The following is a 25123-nucleotide window of genomic DNA, read 5'->3' as shown; positions in this document are numbered from 1 at the left end:
AAAATTTAACTTCCACATGAGATGAACAGTAACGTTTTGGCTATTATGCATGATCCATTATGTTTAAATGTGTCAAACACTCAAAGTTAATGTCACATATGCATGTTTGTAAGGCACCACTTGAAAAGGAGAGCCAAAAAGTAGTTTCTGATAGCTGTTAGTTGCAAGGTAATCAGGCTCTCCTAGGGTAGAGATAGGAGCTAACTAGCTCCCAGCTATTTTGAACCTTGCACTTTTGTTGTAATATTACTATGACTGACTGACTTCCAGTTAAAATAATAAAGTTCCCAAAACACCACACCACAATTAAGCTGGAATCAGCAATAAGTGCAGGGGCTCGGAAATAAGTGCCAGGGCTGAGCCCCATCCCACCCTTATAAATTAAGCACTGGCAATTGGGCATGACGGAAAGCTCTCCGTCATCGCCCCTGTTGTGTGAAAGGTTCCAAAGCTTCATGGCAGCTGCTACTGTGCTCTAGTACCTTGAAGCATCTGTGTGCTATATGGAATTACCAATAAAATATCTCAGACCAAATAACCGGACAGACTCAAGGGAGATGGTCAAATACTTCTTTAATCTCAAAGAAGTAAAGCAGGGTGAATAAACACTCATCAAATCGATTTATGCAGGATCACAATGTCTTTTTGATTATACTCAGTTTATGTAATGCTAGATGCGTCATCCATTACGTCATCCTATGCGGAAAACTGTAAAACCTATCGAGGGGCGGGATTGGATTAGCGAAACATGTCTACATATAGATAGTATGCGTGTTAATCCCTCATTGGCGGTCTCTTGTCTGTGAGACACACCCTGAGCTACTTCTAAACACGTGGTGTAATATACTCATCATAGCAGAGAATATGACAGCAGAATAATACTTTGCAACATTGTATCTAAAAGTGCATGGCAGGCTTTTCTGATTGGTTGTCAACCCAAATCCAACCTTGAACATTCGGTTTGCTAGCAGCACATACATAGAAACTAAACCCGGGTGCTTGGAGATAAGTCAGCTCTCCCCTTGCTTTCCCAATTAGTCTACCCTCTCTCATCGGTAGACCTCATGCCAGAGTCTTCTGTTTGAAGGCTGACCTTGCCAGTCTGTACTGTCTCAGGACATTCGAAGAGTGTAGGCACACCATTATCTTAGCTTCAGACTTAATGAATAGCCCTTGTTTGCGGGCTCTTCGTCACGTGTTACCAGACCATGAATTTGTCCATGTCGGCAGTGCATTTAACATCATTTGATTCAATTTGGTTTGGTGAAGTTGCTCCTCTTTGCCTTTAGAGATTTGCTCACTCTATCCCATATAAACTTAATGCCCTTTTCATTATCCAATACTTGGCATCTGTAAATGTTCTTGTTCCTCCTAATCTTTGGGAAATGTGTCCTTGCACATTTTCTGCTCATTAGACTCCCTTTGTGCTTTTCCTTCATCTCTCGAAATAGCATCCAAGCCAATGTACTCCTCTATTTTGCAAGGGAAAAAAACCCTCTTCAACATCTTTTCACTTTTAGATCCTGGGCTCGTATTTTGAGGTAGCTGGGTTGATTAACGTAAGCTGTTGTCCATCTTCTTTTGATGGTCGTCCTAAATCATGAATATATACCTCTCAGTAGCAATCTTCTATGGATTATTTCTACATTGCGTTTCAGCGTATTTACAGCTATGACCAGTGAGTCACTTTATTCTTTTTTGTGTTCAAATTACTGTATCGTAGGGTACATGTTTCTCTTAGTGTTCCAGTTACATCTTCATTCTTAAGTATTTTCACATTGTTTCAGCATAGGTTCTTACATCTTCTTTATTGCATTCTTTCATTGTTGTAAGCACAAAAATGATGGGTGGAAGGTTTTGAATGAATCTAAACCACTGGCATTGCTCTGGGCAACCTTCCACACCACCGTTTTTTAGCCCGTCTCCGCCATTGCAAAAGGGGTCCAGCCATATGCAAATCAGTCAGGTACTGCCACTGATGGTAGCAGCCCAGCCCGAACTGCTAGGCCAGGTCCCCTCTGCATGGAAACACAAGCAACCCCAGACAGGTTTCAGCCTTGTTGGGCCTCCTCAGTGAGGTGCAGCTTAGTTCCCTATGGCACAGCGAGCAAGGGACCAATGTCTGGGCATACCCTCTCTCCCAGAGCATTGCCAGTGGTTAAGATTAATTCTAAACCTTCCAGCCATCACCTCTTTGTTTTTGCTTTGTCACCCTGAATGGGACGGTTATGCCCAGACGTGGGTCCCGTGCCTGCCGGGCTTAGAGACCCAAGCGACTCCTCACTGATGAGCCCCAACAAGGGCGAAACATATTTGGGGATGCTTGTTGTTTCGTGCAGAAGGGATGTGGCCTAGCAGTTCGGGCTGGACTGCCCCTTTTGGGGTGGGGCCAAGCCTGATTTGCATATGGTCTATCCCTTCTGTAATGGCTTGTCAGGCGAAGAAATGTGGTCTGGAGGGTTGCCCAGAGCATTGCCAGTGGTTAAGATTCATTCTAAACCTTCCAGCCATCACCTCTTTGTTTATTCTTTCATTGTTGACAGACTTTGTTTTAACACACATCCATTCTGTTCATGGCTGCTTTTCAACAGCTCAGCAAGGTACATCCTTCTTAGCAACTTTCCTCTATTATGTCAGCTTGCAGGTACACTCTGAATGGTTGTCTGAGTGCATGTCGTTTGTTATATACCCGACGTGGTACAGAATTATTGCAAGGATTCAGGCATGGGTTCCCCATCATGGCTCTTCGTCTGTCATCCCAATAGAATGGTGGCAAGGGGGAGGAGACTAGGGAGAAGACAGGTACCTCCTCCTCTCCACTACTGTTCGTGTTAGGACTTTGACGAGCCACCTGAATCTGTAAAACCAAATCCCCACCACAGGCTGATACTGACTAATTCATTTGTGGAAGGGCAAGTGAACTAAACACATTCAGCGGTTTGCTTGATTCACAAGTAAAGCATAGCTTCCTATTTTTGTTGCACTTCACTTTTTGTTCACATTAAGGATCGGGTGACAACTCATTCATAATACAAACCTGAGGAGAGTTTATGAAGTTGTCCCATTTCACTTGTGAATAGCACATCCAGGTCTGCCCAGTGTCCTTGCATTCTGACACTTGCAGAATCATATTTGTAACAAGCAAGCAAAATAAGTAGCATTATTCAAAGAAAGAAGCAACACACGAAGCACCACTTGCTCCTCATAGGAGGACAGTTTGATTATTTGGGTTATTAAATTGCTTTGCACACACCACCATTTTAATTGCGCTATGCACCACTGAAAATACTATAGACAGTTCAAGTTGTCCCATTTCACACTTGAGCAAACCACTCAATCTAGATTTGATTTTTCTTTGCATTCTGGCAGTTACTGTTCTGAATTTGTTAAAGCACATACATATTAAGTACAGGCACAATAATGCAAAGAACCAGCACAACTTTCTTACCCCATCTGCCAAGGGACAGGAAACCACCAATTGGAGAGCACTTAATTGTCCCTTCCCAAGCCCATGCTGGGGTAGGTGGATTTAATCCCAATAGAAAGTAGAGGTTCACATTGTGCCCACCATATTAAAGTTATGATGGGACAAGAATGGATGAAATATTGTTATAAAGTTGCAGTTTTATATCTAGAGTAGTTAATTGAGGTTTGTTAAAGGTTACGTTTAGTGTTACTTTGTGTCTAGTATAATAGATTTGCATACACATTACAACATAAATATGAGAATACATTGTGCAACTTAGCGCAATGCGATGTAAAGGGCAGAGCTTTGTACAAAGTGGGAAAAGGCTCTTGAATATGAAACCCATTATGAAGGGATGCAGTAGTTTTGAACACACCTCCATAAATAGGTGATCTCAATGTCACTAGGCCTAATACGATGATTGTCTTGTCCTCCAGCTGTTTCCCCTCCCTGCCTCATCGTGCCTTGAAACACTTGTGTATAGGTGCATTATAAATACCATATCATATCATATCAAATATAAACATGCACACATGGGAAAAACATGGTGAGATTGGATGCCACAGATTTGGCCTGTGTAAACTAAGGTCTGAGTTTGTGTAATAGATTTCCAGCTTGTTCGGGAGACTCTCTGTCTAAGGGGGGCATGTAGCGATAGGCATAGGGTCAGCTGCAACAACATGGGAGCAGCTATCTGGATCTGAAATAGAGTGAAGAGTGATTGGCCCAGGGTTTTGAGCTCGGCTATTGTTGTTTGAGTAGCCAAAGAAGCCTCTGACATCTTTCAAGATCATTCTGGGGTTAGTGGCTAAAACTGTAGAAGGGTGACTGGAAGCAAAGAGGACTGGGGAGCTATGAGAGGGTCAAACAGATTAGCAAGAAAAAGAGTATAATGGGACCAGAGGCCAGATGGATTGAAATGGTGATCGCTTAATGAAAGGGCGTGAGAGGATGCCAAGAATAAATATCCACAGTGTCAAAGTGTTTAGAGAAATGAAGAGTTAGTTCCTGATCAAAGAAGTCTTTTGTTAGCTCTCTAAAGCCTCATAAAGTGAAGTACCCATACATAAATCTTGCATGTCAGATTTAGCCTTCCAGGTCTGTGACTAAGTGGAATCAGTACTAAAACTGTATTGAATGCCTATGTTAGGTTTGCGTGTCCTGCAGGAAGGAGCCCAAGAAGAGGGTTGGGCGTGTATTTGCAATGTCATGAAATTGTGAAATTGTATGTGTAAGGGGATGGTGCCACAGTGAAAGCAGCCAATGGGATTTTGGGGACTAGATTTCCTTGTATAGGGCTAAACTATTTGTATTTTGGGTGATGACTGTGTAAGGGAACATGAGGGAAATGTGGGAGTGTGTTAACTGTTCTGGAAATGTACATATACACTGTATTTGTTTTGTGGTTCAGGGAGACTCAGGTTAGTTTAATCCAATGAGTTGTCTAGACTCTCCCATCGGCCGAAATAAACTTGCTTTAATGACAACGTGCATTCACTTCTTGAGATGTGGGCTATTTTAGAGTGCAGAGATCCATGGTCAGCCCTGACACCCAGTCGAATGAAGTCATCAGCCAATAGGAGAATCAGGCTGACTTATCGATGCAAGATCGAACTTTCTGACTTTATGCCATCCATAAGGCCTACAAGCACTTTGAAGCAGCTGGAAGGTGACAGGTAGTGGTCCAGGTAACACCCACACCAATCACTGTGCATGAGCGATTAAGCATTCCTCACCAGTATAGCCATCCCAAAAGACCTCCGGGAAGCCCAGTTCAGGACAGGACATTGCTCCCACAGGTTCCAAAGTTCAAAGCCCCCCCAAATTTGGGAGGGCCTGTAGTTCTGCCTAACTTTGCTGCCTAAAGAACCTGGTCCTTCTATGTTTAGGGAGCAAGTAGAGGGGAATTTACTCTCATCTCGTGAATTCTTTCAGCACACGCACGTCTGCACTGTCACCCGGGAGTTGGGGAAGGCCTCAAAGCCAGACCACCACTGAGCCACAGATCTACTCACATCATACTTTAAGTTGTTTGTATGTGAAAGTATGAGGTTGTGCAAATCAGTCTATTCTCAGCCCTGGAATAAATGATGTACATCAGGTGTGTGTCCCCTTCCCACTCAGGCTTTCAGTCCTATTTGCTCCCCTGCACTTTCAGAATAGAAATGTTGCATATGCCTCCAAAACATTCAAATAGCTCATCCAGCAGCCAATGCTCGCTCAGCAATAGGAGTTTTGAAGCGCAACTCAGCCTATATGTCTCTCTCTCTCAATAGTCGCCGCCCATCAGGGTGAAGAGAAGATTATAGGAGGCTATGAGTGTTGGGCCAACTCCAAACCATGGCAAGTGTCCCTGAATCTAGGATACCATGTCTGCGGTGGATCACTCATCAGTGACCAGTGGGTAGTGTCTGCTGCCCACTGCTGGTACTAGTAAGTGTTTACCACACACATGGTGGTAATGTTCTAGTTACTCTCTCTGTGTTCGCCTTTCTACATTTTCTGCAGTACTGCACCAGATTCTCTACTCTTGTCTTAGTTTTCTTGAAGGCATCCTAAAGCCATCATCTTTTCAACACCTTCCTACCCTTTCCTTTATTTCTCTCCTCCTCCATTACTTTTCACTGTCTTTTGCAGTCCCTTTCTAAATGCCACCCCCTTCTCATTATCTCTTGCAATGCCTTCATCACTCTGCTCTCACTCCTCTTGTGGTGTCTTTCACAAACTATTTTTGGTGTCTCATGTACTATTCCTCAGTTTGTTTACAGTGCTGTTTTAGTCCCTTCCTCTGTATCCTGTGGGTGTCTCTGCAGTCCTTTCTGCCCACTGTTCTTCATGCTGTTGCATATAGTCACTTCCTCACTCTCTTCTCACTGTATGATCCAGTATCTTCTACAGTCTCTTCTTGATTTATCCTACAGCACCTTCTTAAGTCGGTCCTTGTTATCTCTTGCTGTAGTGCCTCACGCTGCCGTCTCCATTGGTATTTCCTCTTCAGCATTTTCTGTATCTTGTCCTTTTGTGTCTTTCCTTTTTTTTTCTTGCAGCCTCTATATTCCTTTCCCCTTTCTCTGATTCCTTCTTCTTGTCCTTCCTCCATACCTTTTCCTTGTCTCGTGCAGTCCTTCTTTAAGTCCCTTGCCAATATCCATTCCTGCCCATTCCTAAGTCCCTTCTTGATGTCTCTCGCAGTTCTTATGCCATGCTGATCGTCCTCGGGGATCACGATATCCAAGTCTTTGAAGGCACCGAAAAGCTCATGAAGATCGATCACATTGTTCAGCACCCTAGCTACGATTCGCAAACCCTGGACCATAATATCATGTTGATCAAACTCTACCATCCGGTGCCGCTCAGTAAGGCTGTGAAGCCCATCCCACTACCCACTGCATGTCCAGCAGTGGGAACAAACTGTCTGGTGTCAGGCTGGGGAAGCATCCACAGCTATATCGGTGAGTGGCAGAACTATTATTTTACTCAGAAGTTAGCTATGCAGGTACACTCGTTGAGTTGATGTCTGTTTCATTATTCTGGAAGGTGTGGTAGACTTTCTCCGAGGAAGCACTTTTTATAACATTTTATACTTTGACTATTGTTCATCACAGATTTGATGTGCCTACGCCGGGCTTTGATCCTGCACTAGACGTTGGACCTCATTACGAGGTTGGAGGTAGCCTTGCTGGTTTTACTGGCAAGGCTACCTCCAAACTCGCATCCGGGTAATTGCCCTTTTGGGGTGCCGGGCCCGGTACTTCCCCATTCCCATTGAGCCCTATAGGGCTCAATGGGAATGGGGAGGGTGGTAGCACCGGTACCGTTAATAACGGTACCGGTGCTACCATCATGTTCTGCTTGTGGGTGCCAGTACGGCCACAAGGTCAGATCTGGTGGCTGCAAGGGCACCCACAAGCAGAACTTCTAGTATGGCGGTATGGTAGCAACGGGGCCGGTAGCGATACCAGCGCCATTGTTGCCTTACCGCCATACTTGTAATGAGGCCCGTTGTGTTATATCTGACCTTCCTTTTCTCACATACCTGGGTCACTCACACCTGCTTGTTCTGCCACTGGGATGCCTATGTTGACGGGCAATTCCCCAGCCACAGATGGGGGTCACATCAGCAGCATATACTATAAAGCGGCAGCATTACCCAAAAGCATTTAAACGCAACACATCTGAAATAGACACATTCATTACTTTTGTCGAATGATTTTAACTGTCAAGAAATCCACATTTTTAGATTCTAGAAGCTGACCCCGTATTAATCCTTCTGTGGTTCCATTTTCAGGTACTGGAAAGACATGATCAGAGTCGCACAAATTCACAACCTGAATACTCCATCATTAAAACCTAGGACGAAGGGCCTCTTTGGAGGACATTCAGGCATATTGTAGACGGTCGCGGATGGGTGAAAAATAACAAATTCACTACTTCGATGGTTCAAAATATGCAACATTTTACAACTAAACTCCGAATAGGAGAAATAATAAAAAGGGAGCCTGGGTGGAGGCAATAGAGGGTGGGATAGGCCCAAAAGTCAGCATTGCCTCTGGTTTCACGTCTGCTACTAAGACTAAGCCCTCTGAGGGTCCAGGTTCGTGATAATCTTTTTCCGCCTCGTTGTTCTCCCTTAGAGGTAAAATGATATATGTTTAACCCTTTGTCTTCTCTGTATGTTTTTTGTCATAGAGGTGAATCCGCCCAGGTTGCAGTGTTTGAATGTGCCAATTCTCAGTCATGAAGACTGTGCAAAGTTCTACCGTCTGACCAGTACCATGATGTGTGCCGGGTACTTCGAGGGAGGCCGGGATGCCTGTGAGGTAACCAACCTAGATTGGCCAAAGAGATGGAATTACATGGCATCATTCTATCTCCTACAAATGTTACAAATGGATATCATGTAACTGAAATTCTTCAGAGCATTGCTCCCGCCTCAAATATTTCACAGAAGGCCTCACACTCATTCATAAAACTTAGGGAAGGCCCCAGATTGCCCCAAGAACGTTAAGGAAAATGGAGAGAACAAACACCATTCCTCTAACCCTCGCCACGCTGTGATGCTGGTGCCCCGCACCCTGCTGCCAGAGAGACAGTTTGGGGTTCTTTGACTATGTTCATGTGAATATTTCAACAAAACAAACAGCTATGCCTGTAGGGCAAGACATGTTACCTCTCTGGCACCCAAATTAAGCATGATAACACTGAAGAGGGAGGACCTATCACTGCAATTTAGAAAACCTGAAAAACAAGGTAAATGTCCCTGCACAGACTAACTGTCTGTATGCGCCATTGTACTATCCCTAGTGAGGGGTGGTGGGCCGCCTATCTAGGTGAAAGACTGGAAGAGAGCTGTCCCTATCGCTGCTGCCTGGTTGATACAGAACCAAACATTCGTAGTTCTCCTAAAATCTTATTGTTTTCAACTCTTCATACTTAATTTTTATTCTCAACTGTTGTACTAGCATCTATTAAAACATAGGGGCTGATTCATGGAATTATGTGCGCCGAAAAACGGACTTTGTGCGCCATTCTGCCCACAAATCCCTGTTTCACAAATGGGGATCAGCGAGCAGAATGGCGCACAAAGCCCGTTTTTCGGCGCACATAATTCCATGAATCAGCCCCATACTGCTGTATATTTCTGATGGAGGCAATGACTATTACTTCTATTCTTCATTCGCCCCTATCAGATCATTGTGATTCGTGGTATATTTTTTTTCTATGCCCTCTAAGTGGGTGTGGCAAAAGGAAACAAGTGGGGAAAGAGACCTTCACTTGAAAATGTATTATCCCCGTAATTTGGCCAGGTGTGTATTTTTCCTTTTACACATCCATTGTAGTTGCCAAATGGTTTTGGTGGAGTAAGAAGTCATTAACACCACCTTCATCAGGATGGTCAGTTCCAGCTGTGTTCATGAACCACCTTCACTCGTTTGCTGGTATTTCGGCTGTAAATCCTCTGAGATAACACAAAAAGGATTTACTGTTACACCACTCGGTCCCGTGGATTTACTACAGGATTACAAGTGGTGGTAGGTGGTGTAAATGCCCACTTTCTGGAATCCATCGGGCTCCATTGGGGATTTTTGGCAGAATTATGGTTACCTAGTGGTAATTCTGCCAATTTTTGGAGGAAAAGTGGAGGACTGACCTCCAATAATTCTGCCAATTTTTGGAGGAAAAGTGGAGATTGACTCCAGCATTCTGGAGGTCAATCCTCCACTCTTCCTCCAAAAATTGGTGGAATTACCACTCAGTAATTCCACCGCTGGTAATTCCGCCAAAACTTGTAATTTGGTAGTGCAGGAAAAATGGAGGTAACTGAATTACTGCACCACCAAACTCGTAATAAGGCCCACAATCCCACAGCATCATGTCTTCATGCTCAGGAAGTAGCACACTCAGCGTGTATCTTCACTGGGGCTTTATCTGGATGTTGTGGTCTTTATTGGTCTGATGTCCGTGGGGGCCCATTTCCTGTTACTGGTATTGGGTTCCCCTCTTGTGCATTTCCTGAACACCCTCTGTATGCCTTCTCAGCGTGTGACCGGTTATTCTGTAGAAGAAATAGTCTTCGCTTCAATCAAAAATATAAAGCAGTATTTTTTTATAGATGCTGGTAAAACAGTTAAGAATAAAAATTAAGTATGACGAGATGAAAACCATCACATTTTAAGAGAATACAAATGGTTGGTTCTGTATCAACTAGGCAGCAGAGATGGGGACAGCTCTCTCTCTGTCTTTCACCTAGATAGGCGGCCCACCACCGCTCACTAGGGAAAGTACACCCCCACATAGGGACAATTAGAGTCCTTGCAGGGACATTTAACGCTTTTTTCACGTTTTATAAGGTGCAGTAGGAGTTCCTCTCTCCTCGGTGTTTTCAGGTGAATATTTCAACATGTGGGGTTTTCTTAAAAGTGGTTGGAAGAGCAGCAAGAGTTTGAAACCTGTCTCCACATTAATTCGGGGTCTTCCCTCCCAATCTGCTCCCAGCACCATGTACTTTGGAGTGTGTTGGAAATGTTGGTGTGTGGGGAGGCAACTGAGGTAGGTTCCGTCCAAGAAAGGGAAAGTAAGCTTTTCACATTAACACTCGTAGGTTTGTGCTATGGGCGCCAAGGAGGGGGTGATTTAGGATGAAGTCAGAAGCAGTACTTTGGTTATGTTCTAATGGAGTTTTGGGCAATGGATATGATAGTGTCCATAAGGATGAGGTTGGAGATGCTTGAATGGGTGCCTTAATGCAGCACAGGAGCTTGAAGGGGATTGCACGGCAATGATACCTAGTGTGGCACATCCTCTGTGGACTTCTATCCTGGCCATTGCGCCTTTTATTGATCTTGTTTTAAAAGATTTTCTGATGTTGTGTGTTTGTGGGGAGTGGATACGGTTGAGATGTGTGCCCTGAAAAGTATCGATATCAGGGGTTCACTTAAGGTCATACTACCTGCTGCTGGATGATAACTCGACCATATCTTCCCCTTCCGATGCAGGGGGATTCCGGAGGACCTCTGGTGTGCAACGGGGAACTCCAAGGCATCGTGTCCTGGGGTTATGGCTGTGCTGAGAGGAACTACCCTGGTGTGTACACCAAGGTCTGCGTCCTACTGCCCTGGATCAAGGACACCCTGGCGTTAAACTAAATATGACATCTGGTCTGGCTTTCCAAGACGTGCATCACCTCCACGGTCCACCTCATGGACATAGAGTGCCAGACGATGAAACCGATGTTCTCTGTCCTAACATACATATCACGTAAACACAACCGATAATAAAATGTGCTGGCACATTCATGATCTGCCTCTGCTTCACTCTGTTCATGTTTTTGTTAACTAGGAATATGGTGCCAGTACATGAGCAAAGATATTTCTAGCCATTATATGATAGGGGCGCCTTGTCACATTAGATGATACCTGGCACATTACAGCTGTACCTGGTCATATGTGGCCTTATGTGGCATATGGCCTATCTACATTGGCATGTGAGGCTGTATCCAGTCATATGAAGTAGTGCAATGCACGCTTATTCTTCCTGGCATATGTTGGGATTATGAAGACAACAGCTGGCCATGTGTTGCATTGCCTATTTTGGTAGCTCCTGAGCATGCAATGTTTGTGCTAGGCAATGTCGTGACTGAAACACGTATATGATGGCTGCCCTTGTGCAACAGAACTGAGCATGGCATGTGAAAGCAGCAAGTGTGCATACTATTCTGTATATGGCAAATGAAATTGCAATTGGCCTAAGATAGCAATTTCCTGAGCCTAGGAGGTTTGAACCAATGGCACTTATCCCGCATATCACGGCTGCATTCTGACATATCGCAATTGAACTCTTGGCCTATGACAACACCCCAGGCATATGATGCTGCACCCATGGCATAGGACGTCTGTACAGCTCCATATTATGGGAGCACCGCAGTGTCAAGGTATGACTCGCATACAACATAATGAAAAACAGCTCTCTGACCTTTGCCCGGAAGTTGCTTTGAACCGATACTGCCTTCATTGTTTAACTCTGTATTTTCTTGGTTTTCCCTGTCCTCTTCTTACTTCCTTTCCCTCTGCCTTAAGCTTCCCCGCACGAGGGGGTCTCCTGCATTGTGCAGGTTTACACTCCCTTCTCCACGTTCCAAGTCAGTTGTCTGGGAGACGGTGGAGGAGGGAGGCTGGATGTTCATTCAATAAAGGAGACTTTCATGTCCTTGGGTCTCCTGCCTCCATCACTTTACTGGCAATTACTCATCACCGTAGCTGTGTTCCCTACAACCAGAGCGCCAACCCCTCCACACATATGCATGCTGATTTTGGCATCTCTTATCCTACAAGTGAGAGTGCCACATAGTGGACCCGAAACTTGCTTCCGTGCTGTAGCATGCAACCTTTTGCTCAGTTCCCAAATGGCCACGCCGGTCTTCATTCCGCACCCCCACCTACAACTGCCATGGCCACCCCCAATGCCACACTGGCTTTCAAAAAACCCTGCCAGTTCCACCTACTCCTTGGACACCATTGTAGCCCCGTCCACTAGGCGCTCTATGGTCGCTGCTGCAGACGTTCAGGCTGTCTCCTCTAGACATGTCTCTCCAATTCTTCAGAGAGAGTCCCTCTATCCATTCTTGTCCCAGTGCCCCCTATGCCTTGTAGTCCCAGCTCCTCCATGTGCTTCCTCACTGCACCTGTCACAAATGCCTCTCCTGGCTTTTAACGACCGCCCGACAGCTCCTCCTACACTGTGGGGTCCATCGTGACCCATCCACTAGGCTCCTTGGAGCCGCGGCTGCTGGCGCTCTGCCTACCCACAGTGGGCATGTCCCTCCAGTTCTTCCCAGCGAGTCCCCCTCCCCCTCCCTGTGCCAGTACATATTATTTCAGCCCATTTCAGCCACAGGTAGGAGAATCTGTGCCTTCCCACCTTGCCTCCATGTACCACCGTGCTCCACATTCCATGTCAAAAATCCCCTGTTCTGACTTATGAGGTGGGTGCAATGATTACGGCCCGGGGACAGTCTTCTATAGCTCATATGGGGTCTCCAGCTCCCAAACGCCAATTCTTATTGATCCTCTGATCGTCTGTGAAAACACTGAGAAAGCTGAAATGGAAGTGAAGGAACCGTATGATTCCATCAATCTTGTCTAATGTCTGCCCATCCGCATAGCTGACGTGGTGAAAGTGAAACTGACAGGCCATGTAAACAAGAGCGAGTCGAAATACAGAGCTCCTTTAAACTCACTAAAGTTCTTCGCCCGGCCCTAAAGATGAGAGAGTCTGGAATGGGGAGAGGCCCTTTTTGGTACTGCCATCCCTCCTTTAGACGCTGATGCCACCCTTCCTTTCAATTGTTTGGATCTCTCCTTTCTGAGCTCTGAGTGCATGAGAGCCTGCAAATTGGCAAATAAGTGCCATCTAATGACTGACTACTCTTACACTGTGGTTGAGACACAGGTCTCTGGAGGTGCAGGGGGCATGGAACAGGGCTGAATTTAAGTTATTTGCAAGGTCCGACTAGCCAGCAACAGATCCACATAATATAGTGAAGAAGATATGGAAAAGTAAAGACAAGGTTCGTGAGATCGATATAAATGTTGAGGTCAACCATTCCACTTTTGCTGCAAAAGGATCACTCCCTGCAGAGGCACTAGGGGTACTATGGATGTGGAGGAGTCTGTGCTTGTGATCATTCCACCTTACTCTGGTAACTTGTAAGACATTATGAAACATATGGACTCTGAAGATTGGAACTGCTTCACAGCAGGCTTGCATCTTGAGGGAGGCTTGACAGGAGGTGACAACTTCAGAAAGCAAAGACCATGTCAAAGTTGACCTTCTGAGGTATTATCTCTCAGCTGGCCAGGTGATAGGATAAGCACTTAGAGAGGGAGTCTCAGGAAATATCCCATCATACGTGTTATCCCAGTAATGCTAGAACCAAATCAGCACCTCCCTTGACTGGACATTTCTGAGTGCAGCTCCCCAGCCCGGGATTACCTGAAAAAAGTTCCCTTACCAGTCGCTGTCCTTTCTCTGTGATGGAATCCAGAAGGTGCTTCGGAGCCCTGCAATAAAAAAAAGGACTTATGGCACACTGGTGGTACTCTCTCTGGTAATTAAATGTAGCCTCCTAAAAGCATACCTCCAACAACTTCTTGTTTGCGACTTCAGGAGAGAGCTCGACTTTGCTAGTAAACCACCTGTCACCCTTGATAGCTTTGCAATTCAGGATTGGTGAGCTCAGATACACTTTTATCTTCTTTAGAGAAAACATTTTGTTATTTGTATTAATTACGGTAATATGTAGTCTTACCGACCACAAAAACAGAGTGGACAAAACATTGAAAAACACCCTGACCAATTTTAACCCCTTACCCCACTACCCGTTATATATTTATTTAATCTTTTCAGTGTTTTTTGGTTTCATTGTCCGCTCTGTTATGTACCACTCTGTTTTGTTCGCAATAAAATGACTGGAGACAATTAATTACACACTTCTTGGAGATGAATTACTTCAATGATGGATGCCAACATCACTATCTTTAATGCGTCTGCAATAAAGAACATGTGATGTCATGTTACAGGGGTATGTTTAAAGATCATGTGATATCAGTTGCACCAGCCCTATCATTTTGTTAAATAAACCCTTCCCCCTTGTCTGACTGCTGCTGGTTACTGCTGGGCTCTTAACAGAGAGTTGGCATTTCCTTTCCCTTAGTCCCACATTTTGAGGTATTCTCTCATACCTTTATCACAAGGAGTCACTGAGTGGGGTTCCAGCTTTGTGACTCTACAGAGCGTGTGGCATTGCACCAGAGGAGACCTTTAAGATTAGTTTAAGTTCCAATTGATTAGATCCTAGTCAATTCAGAAAAAAGAAAGGTATGACCGACTGACTGAAGGAAGACATCAGGGCTTAACATAAATCATAAAGGGCTCAATGGGTCTCAAAGAATCAAGCATGGAAAAAAAGACCATAGGATAGATATGCTTTTTCAGCTTGTGCAAACTAAAACATGTGCTCATCACCTTTAATTTACAAACATGACCCATTCATTCCTCTAGGGAAGTTGTTGCTGGCCAGATCCCATGCATACATTGGTCTCTGGAGAATACTACAGACAATAATGCACATTCCCACACGGGGAAAGACACTCAGTCAATCTGGTGGCTGGAAGAGCGGCCGAGAATACACTGTATACTGCCCGCTCTTTTATTTGTTTATTTATTTAGAATGATGGGAGGCAACAGGGAGTCTCTCTCTGTTGCCTCCCCATGAACACCCTGTTCATGTCCGCCTCGTGACATAGGGCTGATTGCCATAATAGGTTCCCGGCACCCAAGGAGGTGCTGGGGGTGCATTTCACATTGAAGGGCACGCAAGGGGCCTGTCGTAGTGAAATGCTAGAAAAAAAGGAAAGTCATTTTAAAATAAAATTTTGAAAATTCATGACAGTGTCATCAAGGAGCCTCTTACTCATCCCACATCCCACTGTGCCTGTTCCATTTTAAAATGATAAAACTCTCCCTTCCCCGATAGCCTGAGTGGTGAACATGGCTAAAATGGCATATCAATTTGCGTGCTTATAATGCACTCTCAGATGCAGTTTGTGAATCGAGGCCAAGTGTGTTATTGTATGTCCGTCAGAGAAATCACCAATCTGATACAGATTGTGCCCCTGTTCAGAACATAGGGGGTGGGGGGTCAGGAGAAGAGGGTGGAGGCTTATGGGCCTGGCTATCTAGTTTGAAGAGAATGGTAGCACCAGGTGAGCAGAGAGATCACAACCAGGAATATAACACACGTGGCAGCTATTTCCTAATATCCTCCCATCCTCCCGAAATTTAGATCTCAAAGTTATGACCAATGTCGATTTAATTTTTGTATTATTCACATACAATTGAAAGCCATGCAATTTTCGTTTCAATAAATGTTGAGCATGTTTTAATGAATATATCAGCATTGGTGCTTTCCTTTTTTAATGATTATTGATTATGCCAAGTTTTCCAGTGGGCAAGAAAGAGAGTACAGTATAAAAATAGCTCGAGGAACTGGGAAGCAGTACAAACCAACTGCTAGATGCCTCAATGTCTGGACCTGCAAATAGGGTTTGCTCGGTGATTAGTACAAAATGTACGCGGGGAGCTCTAATGGTACTATCCCCCTATTACTGTAATTGTAATTGTTTATTCGTAGAGCGCTTATACACAAGTGAAGTGCTTCAAAGGGCTTCAAGGTGGGAAGGGGAAAAGGGGATATCGCCTTCATTCTTAGGTCTTGAAATACCAAATGATTTACAACAATAACTAGCATACTAGGCCAGAGGCATTTCAAGTGTTATACATGCGTGACCAAGAGTGGGGAGAGAAGGGAGGGGGAGGTGCAAGGACATACAAAGATGAAAAGGCTGGTAATCAGTGCGCCTATGCATGAGTATATTAGACACAACCAAGCTAGGGAGGGGAGACAGAGGAGGACAGGACAGAGAGACATGCCAAGCCTAGTCCATTCAAGGTCGTACAAGTACGCAGACCAGAAGTGTGAGGGAGGGTGGGCGAGTGCTCCCTGTACAGCAGGGGCCTGGGTTAAGTGCAGAGTGGTTGCCACTCTCATGAAATGTAATCAAAGTGCAGTAGTGCAAGGCAGAGTGCAGAGGTCCAGAGGCAAGTGCAGGACTGGCGGAGGAGACTGGGACCTGTGAGGCTATGGGGTGCACCAGGCAACCAGTCGGCAAACTGAGCAGGTTGTGGAAGAGAACGAAGGAAGGAAGTAGGAGAGAAGAGAAGGAGGTTAGCATGGGAAAGGGCAAGAGAACAAGGAGGAGAAGTGGAAGGTCTTGAGGAGTTTACGGAACTTAAAGAGAGAGGCAGGGAGGCTGTTCCAAAGGGAGGCACCTGCAGAGGATAGGGATTTACCCCCAAATCTCGTGTTTGGAAAAACAGCTGAACCGCAGAGAGTTGAAGGAGGCAGAGTGGAGGGCTCTGGAAGTAGAGAATTTAGAAAGAGAGTGTTGTACATAGTAAGGGCCCTGCCCCAGAAAGCCTTGTGGACTATGCAGAGGGACTTGAACCTGATCCTTGCAGCCACGGGGAGCCAGTGGCAGTCCCTGGGCTTGAGGCCAAGGATAAGTCTTGCCGTTCTGGATGAGTTGAAGAGCATAGAAGTAGGAAGATGGAGAAAGAGACTGTTGCAATAGTCCAGTCTGGAGAGAACCAGGGCTCTAGAGACAGTGAGTCTCTGCGGGAAGGTGAGAAAAGGTAGAATACCTCTGAGGAGGTGCAGCTGCTAGTGGGACTTTTTGGACATGTCCGAGATGTGAGAAGAGAAGGAGAGAGTAGAGTCGAAGATGACCCCAAGAATTTTTGCCTCACTAGTAGTTGAGGGTACCAGACCAAAGGAAGTTGGAGGTGAAGGCAAAGATCATATAGGCCAAGGTGCCATAAAGACATTTAAAAAACAGTGGGATAGATTAGATCCGTGGGGGACACCACAAGTAGAGAGAGTGATATCGGAGAGAAATGACTCAAATTCTACCTGGGAAGGACGGTCAGAGAGAGAGGATGCTAGCCACGCAAGGGTCTGATCAGTGATGCCCAGGGTATTACAGAGACAGGAGATCAGGATGTTGTGGCTTACCGTATCAAAGGCAGAGGACAGGTCAAGGAGAATGTCGACAGAGGAAGAGTAAGAGTCAAGGTTTGAGAGCAGGTCTTCACGGGTGTTCAGAGAGCAGTTTCCGTGTCTCTGGATGCTCTTAAGCCAGATTCAGTGTAGAGGGTAAGCTGAGAGATAGCCAACTTCTCCAGGTGGTTGCCCAGGAAAGGAGTGATGGATATCAGGCGATAGCTTGCCAGAATAGTAGGGTGGGTAGAGGGTTGTTTGAGCAGAGGGTGCACAATAGAATACTTCAGAGATGTGGGGATAACTCCAGTGGCTTAGGAGAGTTTGCAGAGGTCTGCCAAGGCTGGAGCTAGAGAGTCAATGTTGTCCTTAATGGTTTTGGAGGGGCAGGGGACCACCTGTTTGGAAGAAGCTTTCATAGTTTGGACTTGTCTAGAGACCTCAGGTGTAACAGGTGAGAAGGAGGAGAGAACAGGGGGTGTGATGCTGGAGGTCGAGAGGGGTCCAAGATCTGATGGTGCACAAGTGGGTGCAGAGGAGAGAGAGGACAGGATGCCCTGTGTTTTGGTGGTGAAGTGTGCAGCAAGGGCCACGCAAAGGGCCTGGGTGGGTGCAATAAAGGATGAAGCTGCTATAGGTTTGGCCAGTTCCTTACAGACTTTGAAAAGTTCTGCCGTGTTTATGGATGCCGCAGAGATGCAGGCTTGAATATGGACTCTTTTGTGTGTGTGATTCTACTAGAAAAAGAAAAACGTCATGAGCTTCAGACTCAGGATGGACTACTTGGATCTCCTGCCCTTATTCTACCTGAGGCTTCTCTAAATGATACTCCTCTCTCAGCATATGTGATGGAGGATTTTTTGAGATTAGCCTTGATGGCGGATAATGAACTTTACTCTAAGGACCCGGACTTGGGGCCTCCAATTAACATCTCATCCTCTGATTCGGATCTGGTAGTTCCCCGGAGAAAGAAACGGAATGGAAAGTCTAAAAGGAAAAGAAAAAGTAGGGCGATAGTAGCCGCCGAAATCACCTCCCCACCGAACAAACTGCGCAAACGGAAAAAAAAGCAGATTGCTTCAGAAACCAACCAACATCTGCGAAAGTTAAAAGATGGTTTAAAGAACCTTGAACAATCTCAAAAGGAAAAGGTTTTGATGCCCTCAGATTCTAAAAAGGGGAAGAAAATCCCTAAATTGAAAGCCCAAAATGACCAGTTAATGGCCGAAATTGAAGTGCATGGAGGTACTGTGGGAAGTCAAATCGAACCTATAGAGCAACCAAAGAAAATTGCACCTATCCTTTTTCTGGCAAAACAGAAAAAGGCACCGCCCAACCCTCTGGTGAAAATTGCACCCATTTTTTTGAAAAAATCAGAGAGGGCGGCCTTAGGACCCTGGACTAAGGGTGTGACCTCTAGTATTGAAAATTCCCAAGTAAATTCTGCTATATTAATTAAATGCCCGACTGATAGATCTGCTCCTAACAGGTCTGATGGTCATTCACAAGATCAACATAAAGGATTGCTTCCAGTAATTGGAATTGGAGTTTCTAATGGTACAGGAGCTCCAATTGGTAATGGAAATATCCCATTAGGATGCCAGAGGACAGCTAATCCGTACAAGCAGAATTCAGATCTGAGATTTTTTTGTCAAGACAATCTACATCTACACGTAATGACTCACCTTTAAATTGATCTGCAATTCTACTGGAAACAAAGTCAATTCAAGCCTTGAAGTACTTTTCATCAGCAGACATTGAGGCAGTGTGTTTTCCGCTTGGTCTCGACACAAATACGGCGGAAATAGTACTTAAGTCAAGACTTGCTCTAGATTTAATTTTGGGAGAGGCGGTGGCATAGGATCAAAGGGGTTTGAAGATTTCTCTGACTTGCCCAGTACCCGTTTCTGTTCATTCTCACCAGTTAGTTAACCAAGAGCATGCTTGGGGAGCAGTAACTAAGGTTGCTCCCGCAGCTATCCAACTGAATATGTGGGATATGCTCCCTGAAGTAATCTCACAAGTCTTTCTTAAGATGGGTATGACCCAACCGAAGCTCTAGGGTCTATTCGGGTCAATGTGTTATCGTGGAATACTAGAGGTTATGCCTCATTTTTCTGAGGAGGCTAGAAGATCAGAAATTTTTAAAACATTTGACCTAATTCTTTTCCAGGAAACCTGGTTAACTTGTCTGGTGGATATGGATGGGTACTCTATTTTTCAGCAGTTGGCCTTGGGCTCAGGGGTAGGTAGACCAAAGGGGGGTCTCTTGGTGGCTTCTAGTAATGAAGTCTTTAAAGCCTCCGTTACTATTTCAAGCCGTATTCAGGGGATCCTTATGGTGAGACTGTCAAGAAGAGGTTCTATAGAATGCTCAAGTTGGATAGTAGTAAATTTGTATTGGAACCCTGGTGCTCTTCCATTATGTGAGTTTTTGCATGCCCTCTCTGATGGTTTAGTTGAATGCTCTTTACGATTCCCGGCAGATGATATTTTCACTGCCGGGGATTTCAACTCTCAATGTATTTCCACACTGGATCGAAGGTCAGGAAGTTTTAAACAGAAGTCCAGCAATGGTAAAATGTGGGTAGATTTCATGCGGGATTGGAATCTCCTCATGCTGAATGGAAACATCCGGGGGGACAATCTGGATTTCCGCTTCCTGGCACAGCGGTACCTCTTTCTCTAGAATTGACTGCCTCTTTGCCTCAAGAAATATCTTTGAGAGTTGCTGCAGTTTGCTTGTGCGGGATGGGAACAATGATGACCATGCTATGCTGAAGGTGGCCTTGTCTTATGATTGTGATCCAGTGGCCCCTCGCTATGGTCAAGAGCTCTCTACTAATAATGCAGGTAATGCTATCAGAAAGTTTGCCAAGGGGGGACAACTATTAAATAAGGAGCTGAGAAATAGGGTGAGTTATTTATCTGTCCAGCAATTGTCTGAGTCCTGTACTCCTGGGGTCTTTTTGAATTTTCTGTCTGACTTGGCTCCGGTGGAGCACTCCATGCAGAAATCCCACAAGATCCACAAACATTCCTTTAACGATCAAATTATAGCCCAAAATAATTAATTGAGGCGCCAGAGATCTAAGCTAAAGAGATCAGGTTTATGCATGAAAGCCTATGGGGATGGAGTAACAAAACTAAAAAACAACGATAGGAACTGGCTTCGTGCCCATAGGCATCTGGTGCTTCAGCAGGATGCTGAGAGAATGCTTTGTGCTTTATCTCTTAGGAATTCTCGAAACTTTTGGTCAATGGTGGGAATGAATGAGGTAACTCATCAACAGAAACAGGATTCTGTTATCCAGGAGTGGGTGTGGATTGACCATTTTGCCAAGGTTTATGACTCTGAGCTTCCAGTGTGCTCGGTTGTGGATATAGTGTCCAACTGGTCTCTTGAATTTAGTGTCTTGGACCTTGAATTTTTAATTAAGAAATCCTCAACTTAAAGAGCATCTGGTCCGAATGGTTTGAGCAATTCGATTCTGAAATTGGACCCATTTACCTGGGCGAAAGTTTTAAAGTTACTTTTTGATAACATCATTAACCAGAAGAGAATTCCAGACTCTTGGAAACAATGCATAATTATACCTATCTATAAGAAGGGCGATAGGTCACTGGCTTCTAATTATCGACAGATTTCCCTGCTAGATGCCGATAGTAAAATCTTTTCGGGCATCATTTTAGGGAAATTAGAAGCCTGGGAAAAAACAAAGGGAATTATCCCAAAGCAGCAATCAGGCTTTAGAAAGGGCCTATCTACTTCATTGAATGGGCTTGTCTTGAACTGCCTTGCTGCAAAGTCATTTACCAAGGGAGGCCCTGTCCTTTTTGGAGCCTGGATTGACCTATCCCAGGCGTTTGATACGGTCGATAGGAACTTACTGTGGGAAAAACTCGATGCTTGCGGAATCCCCCCTGGTCTACTTTCCATTCTGAGAGAACTGCACTCCAATAATTACATGCGGGTCATACTTGGTAGATCGTGCTTGCTCTCTAACCCAATCAGGATAGCTAGAGGGGTTCAACAAGGTTGTTTATTAGCCCCTCTGCTTTTCATCCTTTTTATGGCGGATCTAGCTAACTGGTTGAAGGATATTGGTTTAATATCTCCTTCTATTGGCAATGCAAAAATAAACTGGTTAGCCTATGCGGATGATGTAGTAGTCCTGGACTATTCGCAAGTGGGGCTGCAACGTCTGTTGTCCGCTTCAGAATCTTATGCCAGGAGCAATAAGTTAAACATTAACCCCTTAAAATCCAAGATTCTACTATTCAAGAGACCAAATAAAATAGCGAAGAATTTTGCTTGGAACTTGGATCAGTCTCCGGTAGAGGTTGTCTCAGAATTAACTTATCTAGGAGCCACATTAAGATCTTTTCCAACAAAGAATAGCTTGCTGTTATCTATTGACCTAAAACTAGTGAAATTAGGTGCACAGATGAAAAAAATCAATTCTAAGTTTGGCAAATTTTCTATCCTTCCCCTCCTAAGATTCTACATAGGGAAGGTAGTTCCCATAATTTTATATGGTTTGGACTACAACTCTGTAGCTATGGAGATAGATTGGGACGTAATAGAAGCTAGGTTATGGAAATGTACTTTGGCTCTGCCAGACTGTGCTCCTATTGTTTGCTTACAATATGAACTTGGTCTTTCATCACTTAGATCATGGTTGGAATGGAAGTGGTTGGCTCTGTACAGATTAATCCTAGATCCTCCAAAGAATTCCCTCTTTGAGGAAACAGCTATAGAGCTGCAACTGGGGAACAATGGTTTTCTGTATAGATTTGGGCGAAAATATTTGGAAATATTGTCTGGTATTGACTGTGATGTTGAATTGCTTCTTCAGAACCCACTAAAAGTGAAAGAAAAACTGAAACTGGGTGATTGGATAGGCACGATTGATAATATGCGAAAAGCCAAAAGATCAGCCTCTTTGACAGTGCTGGATAAACGATTATCATTTGTGCCGGCCTATTTAAAGAAGTCCCCTAACCCCTGGTTTTGTTCTCTTTCCTGAGATTTCACTTAAACCTACTCACTACTCTAGAAATACTAGCTACTAGAGATAAGGAAGCGGGGACTCTACCAATCTGCGACAGGTGCCTTAGCAGCGAAGTCCAGGCTATTAAGCATCTATTATCTAATTGTCTTGGGACCTGGAGTATCAGGGCCAGACACTTTAGCAGATTTGTTCATGATGAGTCTCATCTTAATACCAATGATTTTTGGGCGAGATTATCTTCTGGCAATGAGATGGCTCTTTCGATTGAGGTGGGAAGATGTCTAAAGGAATTAGAGTTAATAACAGACTGAATTGTTAGGGCTGATTGGAATTTCTTTTTCTCCCTTTTAATTTTTCTCGCTTATTTTTCTCGCTTATTTTTCTCGCTTTTTTTCCCTTCTCGATTTCTAATGATGTATGTTTTGTTTTAATATTCAGAGTATGTATAGTGATGGATGAATTTTATCTGTTTTATCTTTGTGTACTGTTTGTTGAAATGTGCTAAAAGTCCAATTTTGACTATCACACAATAAATAAATAATAATAAAAAATATGGACTCTTTTGTTGGACCAGATGCAGAGTCTATATTGCCTATGCAGAAGACGGCAGGCCAGCTTGTCAGAGAGTGCACCTGAAGATCCCCATTTCCGTTCCGCTGCCCTGCACTTGCGTTTAAGGTCAGTCAGGTCAGAATCATACCAAGAGTTCCCTCTACTTCCATCACACTTGGTTCCCTCTACTGCCCCAGGTCTCCGAGTCATCAGTCATTCTGTCTGCATTTTGTACGTTTTGGGATACTGCACTGTGTTGTATTCTAGCTAGGTGTGTGTTATTTGCATTCCCCGCAGAGTGCCGATATATTAAAAAATACATGCATTGCCTGAGTTGGGGTTCTAAACTTACTTCTTATCTTCTGCCAACAGAACATAAGTCAAATCTGGCCATGACAAACATCTAAATACAATATTGGACAATTATTTGGTATATACATATGAAAACCATTTGATCTTATAATCAAAAATGTCTCAGGACACACCTCTCTATCCCTCTTAATTATTAGAAGAATAAAACACCATCAATAACAAGGTGCATTAAGAGAAGGACTTGTGCACCAAAAAGAGTTAGGAATCTACGTGAGCCGGGTCTGAAATGTAGTGTGTTTCAAGGATGTTTTGGAGTAATTGCTAACAATGTGCTCTTAGGGTTTTACCCGGAAAAAGGTGTGACTGAAATAGGTGGTTTTCACTGTGCCCTGGTTTGATTGTGTCCACTATGCAGTGGGGTTGAACAGCCATTCTCCAAACATATTTGATGATGATTTTATGCTATTGGCTGTCGAGTACAGAAACAATAATATTTTGGCTTCATTGGCCTGTTTTACCGACATTTGCCTCATAGAGAGATTTAGGGTGCCTAGGTTGAAACCAGCGAAAGGTGAGGGTGTCTTCAGTGCTTCCCCTCATCGATGTGGGAAACTTCCAGTTCCCAATTTCTAAATCAAATTGGTCCGAATCGCTGCCATGTGGCTCTCTAACTATGCCCTATTTACACAGTGCATACAGTCAATGCAAGATGCTGCTGATCAAACTGGTTATGGTAGAAAGGTGGACAAAAACTCCTTCGAAATCAAGGCTTCAGGTGTGAGGTGTGGGGGCGCATGCCAAAGGTTCCAGTATTGAGTCTAACCATTGCAAACTCTTGAACCTCATCCCCAGGCCAATGGAATAAATCGGGACTCGTGCTCTGTGGCAAAAGCAAGATTCCTTCATCCTTTCAATCTCTTAAAAGGCTGACATATAAAAACAGCATGAGGTCAGAATTCATTTCGGATAAACCTTTGGGAAAGAGCTAGATGACTTAGCACCTTGTTGGTGGGCACCTGAGACGCTAACCTAAAGTCCCAAGCTGCTGTAGGTTTATTTACCCTGTGATTGTCTGCTACCAGAAAAGACCAGGTGGGTGATGGCGACACCTGTTTGACCCTATTCAGAAACTGACTCCGAGTAGCTCCTTGTTTCTTTTTCCAAAATAAGGCCTCCCTTAGTGTTGTCCACGATGCTTAAAAGCTTGTCCTGCGAAGTTGTCTACAACCTCTTTTTGCACAGATTTGCTGGATAGATAAATGCAAGTGTTCAATTGACCTCTAACCATTTCCCTTCTTAAACCTATGAAAGAGATTCTACGGCCGCCCTTTTTTTCTCTAACAAAGAGATAGGCATTTTTAATCTCGCAACCACGGCTGTGAAAAACCTATTTCGTCCCACTGTCATGGAAACATGTGAAATAAATGGAATTAAAAAAAAATAATTATGAAATTGACCACACTGCTTGTGACATCATAGCCCTGAGCCTCCATTAGATTCTCTGTCAGCAGGCTCTGCAGACTTCCCCTGATTCTGTTCCCTTTCCCACTGATTGTTCTCTCCAGGGACCTTTCTGAACATGCACACCATAGTGGACTAAAATGTGCAAGGGTTGAGGGGAGCTGTACACCCAATTTCAGCACGGCCAGTTCAGCGCAGGCC

At 44.4% G+C, this 25123-nt stretch overlaps 1 protein-coding gene across 1 annotated transcript in view; it reads left to right on the top strand.

Moving 5' to 3' along the window:
- The window catches only part of LOC138557467 (uncharacterized), a 138224-nt gene extending 127112 nt beyond the window's left edge, over positions 1-11112 (top strand). Inside the window, exons 6-9 of the mRNA XM_069642631.1 lie at positions 5718-5899; positions 6659-6918; positions 8156-8286; positions 10963-11112. Coding sequence (XP_069498732.1) covers positions 5718-5899; positions 6659-6918; positions 8156-8286; positions 10963-11112 — 723 coding nt within the window. The remainder of the gene's footprint in view (positions 1-5717; positions 5900-6658; positions 6919-8155; positions 8287-10962) is intronic.
- Positions 11113-25123: the final 14011 nt, after the last annotated feature.

Source organism: Ambystoma mexicanum, chromosome 1q (genome assembly GCF_040938575.1).
Source record: "Ambystoma mexicanum isolate Mex_15411 chromosome 1q, UKY_AmexF1_1, whole genome shotgun sequence".
NCBI classification, from domain to species: Eukaryota; Metazoa; Chordata; class Amphibia; order Caudata; family Ambystomatidae; genus Ambystoma; species Ambystoma mexicanum.
This window is presented reverse-complemented; position numbering and strand designations above follow the sequence as displayed.